Genomic DNA, 10,077 nt, shown 5'->3' on the forward strand with positions numbered 1-10,077 from the left:
GTAAAGGGGGTCAAAAGGTACAGACTTCCTATTATAAGATAAGTAAGTCCCTGGGATGTAATGTAAAGCATGGTGACTCTAGCTAACGATACTGTATTGTATATTTGAATGTTATTGAGAGAGTAGATCTTAAAATTTATTATCACACAAGGAAAAAATATTGTAACTATATGTGGTGATATAAACTGTGTTTTCCATTTCACTGTATATATATATATATATATATATATATATATATATATATACACACACACACATATATATATACACATACATATATCAAATCATAATGCTGTACACCTAAAACTAATGCAGTATTATATGTCAACTAGATCTCAATAAAAAAAATCTTTCCCTACCCTATGCTCTGCAAGTTGGTTACTTATATTTCCTACTGATATTTTGTTTTGTTCTTACTCTTTAAGTCGTTACTCCATCTGAAGTAGATTTTTTGTACATGGTGTGTGTTATGGGCTAAAAATTGTTTCCCTTCAAAATTCATATAATGAAGCTCTAGTCCCCAGTACTTCAGAATACGACTGTATTTAGAGATAGGGCCTTAAAAAGGTGATTAAGGTTAAATGAGGTCATTTGGGTGGGCCCTGATCCAGTCTAACTGCTGTCCTTATAACAGGAAATTTGGACATACAAGGGGACACCAGGGATGCTCTCTCACAGAGGAATGATCATGTGAGGACACGATGAGAAGGCAGCCATCTGCAGTCAAAGAGAGAGGTCTCAGGAGGAACCAAGCCTGCCCACACCTTGATCCTGGACTTGTAGCCCCCAGAACTGTGAGAAAGGAAATTTCTGTTGTTTAAGCCACCCAGTCTGTGGTATTCTGTTAGGGTAGCCCTAGAAAACTAATACAGTGTAAGATACGGATTTCATTTTTTTTTAATATGGAAAAATCAATTTTCTACTTCCATTTACTGAATAGTTTCCTTTCCTCAATTATCTATCATGTTTCCTCTGCCATATACCAAAGTTCCATATATAAGTGGATCTATTTCTAGGCTCTTTATTCCATTGGTCAGTCTATCCCTGTGAGAGGACCAAATTTTCTTAATTGCTCTAGCTTAATTATAAGTTGTGATAACTGGTAAAGAAAGACCTTCCCCCTTCTAATTCTTTAAGTTAGTTTGCTATTTTTGATCACTTACACTTTCAAAGTTTGCAATCAGCTTGTCAAGTTTCACTAAAAGTCATATTGGGATTCCACTTGTAATTACATTAAATCTACAGAACTACAGAGAAATATTTTGTAATTAAAGATTTATCTCTATTGGAAAGTACATTTATTTTCTTTTTTGTTCTACTAACAACAATTTTAGTTCTGTCGACACGATGGCACCACGAACCAAAAAATCAGATTTTCATAGTTGGACAGAAGGTCCCATAACACATATACATGTTAATATTTTATTAAATGCTCAGATGTTTTGGAGGATAGTCCTGAATTTCACATGGCATGTTCAACAGTCCATAAAATGCTTAAGTACATTTGGTAAAGAGATATACTATAGTATATGATAATCAAAGAATGGAAATAATAATGAAAAATATCATACTATTCTTCATAGTCCTTTTATCATAGAAAGTCATAAACAGAAATAGATTAAAAAGTTCATTATCAACCGAGAAAATAAAGACAAGGTGTAAAAGTAACTCTGGAAATTTAGGTAGTATTTTCTAAACCTGCAAGCCTACTACAGGCTAGTAAATAAGTTTGCATAAATCTGGGGAGCAAAGGTCACCCCTAGGTTTATCTTTAAAGAGGAGGATTGTGTAATTCTTCATATCCACCACCAGGCCCGCGCCTGTTCCAACCCTGATAATCATGGGGTAAATTCTACTTTCACTTTATGAGAAACATGCCTTGGCTTGCCCTGAACAGCTTACAGAATCAAAAAGGAGGAGTCACAGAAGACTTTCCCTTTCTACTCTGTAATGCCAATGAAACTCCTTTCTACATTATGTGGGAAATACTTGAGACAGAATCTTCGAAACCATGCACATTTAATTAACTGATACCATGCATACCCTGATGGTATCTGTACTGGAGCCAACCGTTTTCTAGGTACCTTCCAGGGGGTTATTAATCTGGTATTCTATATAGCACTGGAAATTAGTTTCAAAAAACTGTTTAACACATCTTAACTTGGATTTAAAAATCTGTCTATTGCCAATTAACATAACTTGGATGTTCTACTAAATATATATAGAGGGAATAGTTAACTTAAATTCGTTAAACCCCAGATTCCTCATCTGCAAAATGGGAATAACAGTATTTCCTACTTAGAATGGATGTAGAATTAAATAAGGCTTTTCAAAATACTAAGCACGGTACCCTGCACATAAATGCACTACTGTCATTAGAACAAGAAACAATGGCCGTCCCAGGTTAGCAAGTCTGAATCGTAAAATCTGGAAATAGGAAACTAAGCCATGTTTTAGCTCACTTGGCTATGCTCCTCCCTCATGCTACCAATCCTCTCCACTTGGAAGGCCTAGGATTGACTCTCCCAGCACCAGAGCAGCCACGTGGCTTAATGAGCCATTTTAAACGACGCATTCCGCATAACCCCTTCGGAATAAGAAGTGATAGATGATTTAGATTGTAAAACCATAGTTAGCACCAGGCGCACTTTTAAACCACTTACTGTCAAAGAAAGCCCATATAGTCATTAACCGCTGCCCACTCGGACTAACTGCGCTTCTAGAACATTCCACGAGATGGCGCCTTTGCTCCCCGTCTTCGGTCATTCTGAACGCGAAGCCTTCCCAAGGAGCTGGCCTCCCTCTCCAAGGTTAAGGGCCTGACCTCCGACAAAGGCTTGCTCTAAGGTGATGGGCAGAGGCCACACGGGCCTAAGTGGGACTTGGCCATGGTCAGCCGACCGGCCCCAGCCGAAGTCCGCTTCATTCAGAAGCGGCAGGGAGCTCGGAACACCCTGTTCCGCGGATCCTTGTTTTTCAGGGGTACAGCCTCCCCGCAGGGCCCCTGTAGACAGGAGCTAACGGGGTAAAACTGCGGGGGCGGCGGCAGCCCAGAAGGTCTCCAGGTGGCCACCGGGAAGCCTCACGTGACTGTGCAGTGGCTCCGGCCACACTCACACCTTGACACCAGACGCGTCAGGTTGTAGGGCGGTGAGGAAGGGCTGTGCACGGGAGGGAACCTGCGAGGACCGCAGCACCCGGCGGGGCTCTGACCACTGCACCGCCCGCCGCGGGGCGGGTGGGGGCGGAGCCACGCGTCGGCCCTAGGGTTTCTACTTCAAACCCAGAAGCTCGGAACATTCCAAGAATGGGATGGCGGTCACGGGGACAGCCGGACGCCTGTGTCCGCCTCCCCATCGGGGTGAGCGCTCCCCGCGGCCGGCAAGCGGCTCGCAAGCTGGAAACCACCAGCCCGTCGCAACCTCCCGCTCCCCGGACGCTCTTGAGGCCGGTGGGCGGGGCGTCACCCGTGATGTAGCATCCCGTTTCGATTCTCCGCCCCCTTTTCCGCCCGTATATAAGACTTCTCCGGGCGTTTGCACTCGTACAAGTGAACGGAGGCGTCGGGCGTGGGTGGTTGGTGGCTGCGGCTGGGGCTCGAGGGTAGAGGCTGGCTCGGTCGCGTGTCCGCGCCTCGGAGGTGGCAGCGGGCAGTGCAGGGTGGCGAGGGGACCATGGAGCTCTTGCGGACTATCACCTACCAGCCGGCCGCCGGCACGAAGATGTGCGAGCAGGCGCTGGGCAAGGCTTGCGGCGGGGACTCGAAGAAGAAGCGGCCGCAGCCGCCCCCCGAGGAACCGCAGCCGCCGCAGCCCCAGGTGCAGGTGCAGCCGGCCGCCTCGCACCACCATCACCACCACTCGCACTCGGGGGCCGAGATCTCGAGGATTATCGTCGACCCCACCACGGGGAAGCGCTACTGCCGAGGCAAAGTGCTGGGAAAGGTGACGAGCGGCGGGCGCCCTGCTGTGCTGCCAGGCGGGAGGGAGGTCTGCCCGGGCATTCCCCGGGCCGGGCCGGACGCCGCGCCCACCGCTTCTCGGCGTCTCGGGAGGCCGATCCCGGCGCGACGTGGGCTGCTCACCTGCCCTCCTCTGGCTTTTGTGCGCTGGCAGTGCCGGGATCGATTTCACATCCTTAGCCGCGGCTCAGTCTGCGTCCCGCCGCCCAAAGACATTGATCTTGAGGCCAGAAGCGAGGGCTTTCTATACCAGACCTAATTCTCTCGAGCTGCCCCCACAGAGGATTTTCTTGACAAGTCTCTTCATACCCTATTTCTCATCTCCCCAACCCCAAGCCCCCCCTCCGGAAAGTTCCTCTCTGTAAAGGGAGAAGGGGCACTGTTTTAACTTACTGTTTTCAGGAATGCTTTTCCCTTCGTGAAAGAGCTTTAAAAAAGTAGACCGCATCCCTCTGTCCGTCCTTCCTCTCCCATATTTTTGCTTTTCTTTCTCAAAATCTGCCGTCCATGTCCCTGCCATACTCAATTCCGTCTCGGCTTTGTTTCCTTTCAGGGTGGCTTTGCAAAATGTTACGAGATGACAGATTTGACAAACAACAAAGTCTACGCTGCAAAAATTATTCCTCACAGCAGAGTAGCCAAACCTCATCAAAGGGAAAAGGTGTGTATGACTGTTGAGTAAAGTATTTTCTTTGTGTGCAAGATGGCCCTTCCCTTTTAGGAAAATGTCTTCTGCATGTGTAAGACTGGCTTTTCGGAGGTGAGGGAGGCTAATAAGACTGATCTTGCTTTTTTCTTTTAGATTGACAAAGAAATAGAGCTTCACAGAATTCTCCATCACAAGCATGTAGTGCAGTTTTACCACTACTTCGAGGATAAAGAGAACATTTACATTCTTTTGGAATATTGCAGTAGAAGGGTAAGTGTTCACTCCTATTTGAATGCATTTACTTCCCGCAAACTGGCGCGGCATTCAAACTGAACTTTGTCTGGGAATTTCGTCGTGGAGGCAATTATTATACTGCAGCATTAACTCTCATCGCTCATCCTGCACAAGGAAACCCCTGATTTTGGTAACTTTGTTTGACAGATTCTCTTTTTTCCTTCTCCTCTTCCCAGTCCATGGCTCATATCTTGAAAGCAAGGAAGGTGTTGACAGAGCCGGAAGTCCGATACTACCTCAGGCAGATTGTGTCTGGACTGAAGTACCTTCATGAACAAGAAATCCTGCACAGAGATCTCAAACTAGGTAAGCCTTTCACTCCAAATGATGACTTTTGTGTCAGAGAGGTGTGCTGTCTCTTTCCCTTTTTTTTACATATTAATGTTCTTAGTTGGGATCTAACCAGTGCAATCTTGCTTATGAATGATGGCTTTCACTTGAAGCAACTGGCTGCCTGCCTGTTGAGTGGATGTGTGTGTACTTGGTTAGAACAGCTTTCCAAGGGAATTCAGATTTCTTTTTTTTTTTAATCATCTAGGAAACTTTTTTATTAATGAAGCCATGGAACTAAAAGTTGGGGACTTTGGTTTGGCAGCCAGGCTGGAACCCTTGGAACACAGAAGGAGGTAAGAGTCAGAAGGATACATCCTGATAGAGTTTTGTGGAGATCAAATATGCCCTTTTTATTTTCCAGTCAATGTTTCAAAGGCCAGTTGATACTAAAATCTATAAACCGCTACAGTGTTAATGGAAGGAAACACTTATCCGGTGCCACTATGGGCCAGGCAGAGTACCTTATGCCCCTAAGTTGATTATGAAACAAATCTGTCTTATATTTGCCTGAAATATATAAATATGTCCTGCTGTACCTGGTCTCAGTTGGCTTAAAACACTTTGTCATGTGGCTGAAAAAAATTGTACACACATTAAAAAAAAATTACCAAGTCACTTGGTCAAATGTCAGTTGTTTACATGCCAGAAATCAAAAGTCAGATGTTTCCAAATAGAAATTCAACATAGTGCTTTTAAGGTTTTATCCAGAGAACTAAGTTTAAACAGTAGAATAGTTCCTAATGAGATCTTCATATTTTGTTTTCCTAGAACGATATGTGGTACCCCAAATTATCTTTCTCCTGAAGTCCTCAACAAACAAGGACACGGCTGTGAATCAGACATTTGGGCCTTAGGCTGTGTAATGTAAGTAAATGCACCAAAATAATCAAAAAGCAAATTTGGATGTAGGTTTTTAACACTCGAAAAGAGTCGCTTTTTGACCGTTCCTAAAGAAGTGTTTCCTTGCATACAGGTATACAATGTTATTAGGAAGACCCCCATTTGAAACTACAAACCTGAAAGAAACTTACAGGTGCATAAGAGAAGCAAGGTATACAATGCCCTCTTCGTTGCTGGCTCCTGCTAAGCACTTAATAGCCAGCATGTTGTCCAAAAATCCAGAAGATCGTCCCAGTTTGGATGACATCATTCGACATGATTTTTTTTTGCAGGTTGGTGCATTTTTTTTTTTTTTTGGCGTCTTTTTATTACATGTTCTTGATCCTAATTTCCCAGCAGGTTACTGAAGATCTTGTCTTTTACTTCATAGGGCTTCACTCCAGACAGACTCTCTTCTAGCTGTTGTCATACAGTTCCAGATTTCCACTTGTCAAGCCCAGCTAAGAATTTCTTTAAGAAAGCAGCTGCTGCTCTTTTTGGTGGCAAAAAAGACAAAGCAAGATATATTGACACACACAGTAAGTTATAAGACTTCTTTTGTTTTTCTGTGTCCAATATTATATATAAAGTTGATAAGTTAGTTAAAAGAGGCTTTTATATTAACATAATTTGGCCTGTATGTTTGTATACTATTTGACTTTTTGTAGCGTAAAAAATCCACACTGCAAATTGTGGTTGATAGCTTTTTGTTTCATATGCATTAAAGTGTGCTTCTTGCGTAATTGCAGCTGATGGCAAAGATAAAAGTAAAAGCTGATGGTTTTGCCTTGGATGCTCTTAAGTTGGTTATTAATGCAAAAGGAGGAAATATGGCTAGCTCTGTTTCTACCTTGTTTGGATAGAATAATGCTCATAACTCTTTTCCTTGATTTACAGATAAAGTGGCTAAAGAAGATGAAGAAATTTACAAGCTTAGGCATGATTTGAAAAAGACTTCGATAACTCAGCAGCCCAGCAAACATAGGACAGATGAGGTATGCTAAAGAAGAGTAAAATAGTTATAAACACTTTATATCATTTTCATTCTTTGCTAATTGTCGCTTGGATCACATATTTACTTAAAGTTTTCTTTCCAACCCTTTAAAAGGGAAGATTTTATCTCTTAGTTTAACAATGCATGCAATTGAGTTACCGAAATAGCTTTTACCTGGCTTGTGTCCATTGCTTTTTGATAAGCTTTCCTACTAATTGCCACAATCTCATCTTAAACTAGAATTCGCAACCCCAAATGAATTTTAAACGCTTGACTATGGCCTGGCTCTTCTCTCTTCTAGGAACTCCAGCCACCTACCACTACAGTTGCCAGATCTGGAACACCCGCAGTGGAAAACAAGCAGCAGATTGGAGATGCTATTCGGATGATAGTCAGAGGAACTCTTGGCAGCTGCAGCAGTAGCAGTGAATGTAAGTTGTTGTCAATTGCGTTTTAAGTAATGACGCTCTGAATGCCAGTGCTCAATACTAAGTAACTGACGTCAGTTTGGTTTTCGGCCTGATTTAACATAGAAGAAGCAAAATTAGAGGACTGGAACAATTTTGAGTCCTCCCTCCTTAGATTTAGTGAAGGGAGACTTAGCACCTACCGTAGCCTGAGGTTTTGTTGTTAATTATTTTCTAAATTTCTCTGACTTTCCAGGCCTCGAGGACAGTACCATGGGAAGTGTCGCAGACACAGTGGCAAGAGTCCTTCGAGGATGTCTAGAAAACATGCCAGAAGCTGACTGCATCCCCAAAGAGCAGCTGAGCACTTCCTTTCAGTGGGTCACCAAGTGGGTCGACTACTCTAATAAATATGGCTTTGGGTACCAGCTCTCAGACCACACTGTAGGCGTCCTCTTCAACAACGGTGCTCACATGAGCCTCCTTCCAGATAAAAAGTAAGCGTGTTCAATTAAGGAAGCCCTGTCAGTTCTTTAGTTTTGCCCTAAGGAAACCTGAAAATAGTGACTAACTGCTTCCGTTTTTCCTTCTTTTCTCCGTATTGTTCCCGTTCTTTAGAACAGTTCACTATTATGCAGAGCTTGGCCAATGCTCTGTTTTCCCAGCAACAGATGCCCCCGAACAATTCATTAGTCAAGTGACGGTGCTGAAATACTTCTCTCATTACATGGAGGAAAACCTCATGGATGTAAGTACTGTGGCTTTCCAGCAGTGATGTTTGCAGTGTAGTCCACAGAGCAGTGGCATCTGTGTAACCTCAACGCTTTAAGGCATGCAGCCTCTTATGTCCCACCCTCAACCTGCTGGATCAGGATCTCCGGGTGGTGGGACCAGGAATCTCCAGGCCATCCTGGCACTTGCTTAAGTTTGATAGGCATTTGCTTAGAAGAACTGAGTGCACACACAGCAAAGCATTTCTAGGCACTAAGTCTCCCAATCTCTCCCAGGGTGGAGATCTGCCTAGTGTTACTGATGTTCGAAGACCTCGGCTCTACCTCCTTCAGTGGCTGAAATCTGATAAGGCCTTAATGATGCTCTTCAATGATGGCACCTTTCAGGTAAATGAACCCTTGAGGAAAGCACATGTTTAGATCCCCCAAAAATGATTTTTACCTAGCCAATTTAATCATTGACGAAACTCTTCACATCTTGAGTATTTAGAGAGATCTAATACCTATGTCTGCTTTTTAAAGGTGAATTTCTACCACGATCATACGAAAATAATCATCTGTAGCCAAAACGAAGAATACCTTCTCACCTACATCAATGAGGACAGGATATCTACAACGTTTAGACTGACAACTCTGCTGATGTCTGGCTGTTCATTAGAATTAAAGAATCGAATGGAATATGCTCTGAACATGCTCTTACAGAGGTGTAACTGAGAGACTTTTTGAATGGATCCTATGGGACTCCTCTTTTCCACTGTGAGATCTACAGGGAAGCCAGTAGAATGATCTACAGCACGTTGAAGAAGGTGGACAGGTGGTGGTACGAAAACAATTCCTCCGTGGCCTGCTGGACCTGGTGGAACCAGACCAGGCAGAGGCACACAGTCCTGGACCTTGGACAAGCTGAGAGTGAACCCGAATGCAGTTTTCCTTGACGTACCTGTTTCAAAAGGTTTTTCAGACAATTTTGCAGAAAGGTGCATTGACTTAACTTCTCTCTGTGGAGAGTACTTCAGACAGAGGACTTGGAACTGTGAATATACTTCCTGAAGGGGAGGGAGAAGGGAGGACGCTCCCATGTTGTTTAAAGGCTGTAATTGGAGCAGCTTTTGGCTGCTTAACTGTGAACTATGGCCATACATAATTTTCTTTTTTTTTTGAAGACACTTGTGGCTGGAAAAGTGCATTCCTTGTTAATAAACTTTTTATTTATTACAGCCCAAAGAGCAGTATTTATTATCAGTTTTTTTTTTATGTTGACCATTTTAAACTGTTGGCAATAAAGAGTATGAAAAAGCGGAAACAGTGATCTCCTGTCTTTGGTGTGGCACCAACACTGCATCACAGCTTTCTTTGATCATGGATTCTTGGCACTCTTTGGCAGGACGTTGAGTGCAGAAGCAGGCTAGAAAGTTAGAGTTTTAACTTTGCTAATAATAATTTCTAGGAAGTCAGTCTTTAATACCTGAAGTGAAGTCATATGCTCTCTGGTAGATCTAGCTTGAGAAGAGAAGAGTATAACAAAAATACCACTCTTTTCACAACCAGAATATAGGCCTCCTACTGAATCCAAAACCAATTTCTCTCTGGAGTATTTCCCCAAAACTCGTCTAGCTTGGAGCTAAAAGCTAGAGTAATCCTGTGTAAACGGATCTCTGTTATTAAGTGTCAGTAGGTACCGGAAGTTTATCTTAATGTGGGCAGGATTCTGTACTTTATAATACTTGCACCACCTAAATGTATAACTCAGCTTAAACCTACCTAAACACGCCCGTTGCCACCAGTAGCGAGAAGTACTTTGTAAATAAGTCATTTTCCTTCTGGTGCAT

The 10,077-nt window shown here is 43.3% G+C and overlaps 1 protein-coding gene across 1 annotated transcript; it reads left to right on the forward strand.

Annotated features, from left to right (window-relative positions):
• Window positions 1–3,547: 3,547 nt before the first annotated feature.
• Window positions 3,548–9,551, forward strand: PLK2 (polo like kinase 2). Its single transcript, XM_024765400.1, has 14 exons — window positions 3,548–3,944; window positions 4,515–4,622; window positions 4,764–4,880; window positions 5,081–5,210; window positions 5,443–5,530; window positions 6,006–6,101; window positions 6,211–6,409; window positions 6,508–6,655; window positions 7,014–7,111; window positions 7,412–7,541; window positions 7,774–8,014; window positions 8,136–8,265; window positions 8,525–8,635; window positions 8,771–9,551. The coding sequence occupies exons 1-14, from the start codon at window positions 3,675–3,677 to the stop codon at window positions 8,960–8,962; spliced, it is 2,058 nt and encodes a 685-aa protein (XP_024621168.1). The 5' UTR covers window positions 3,548–3,674; the 3' UTR covers window positions 8,963–9,551.
• The last annotated feature ends 526 nt before the right edge of the window (window positions 9,552–10,077 follow it).

Source organism: Neophocaena asiaeorientalis, unplaced genomic scaffold, assembly GCF_003031525.2.
Source record: "Neophocaena asiaeorientalis asiaeorientalis breed wild unplaced genomic scaffold, Neophocaena_asiaeorientalis_V1.1 scaffold198, whole genome shotgun sequence".
NCBI lineage: Eukaryota > Metazoa > Chordata > Mammalia > Artiodactyla > Phocoenidae > Neophocaena > Neophocaena asiaeorientalis.

Excerpts from the sequence above, each read along its gene's own strand:
- PLK2 (XM_024765400.1), top strand. The coding sequence starts at position 3,675 with ATGGAGCTCTTGCGGACTATCACCTACCAGCCGGCCGCCGGCACGAAG. Across the intron at positions 4,881-5,080 it reads TGGAATATTGCAGTAGAAGG|TCCATGGCTCATATCTTGAA; the intron begins GTAAGTGTTCAC and ends TCCTCTTCCCAG. Across the intron at positions 5,531-6,005 it reads CCCTTGGAACACAGAAGGAG|AACGATATGTGGTACCCCAA; the intron begins GTAAGAGTCAGA and ends TTGTTTTCCTAG.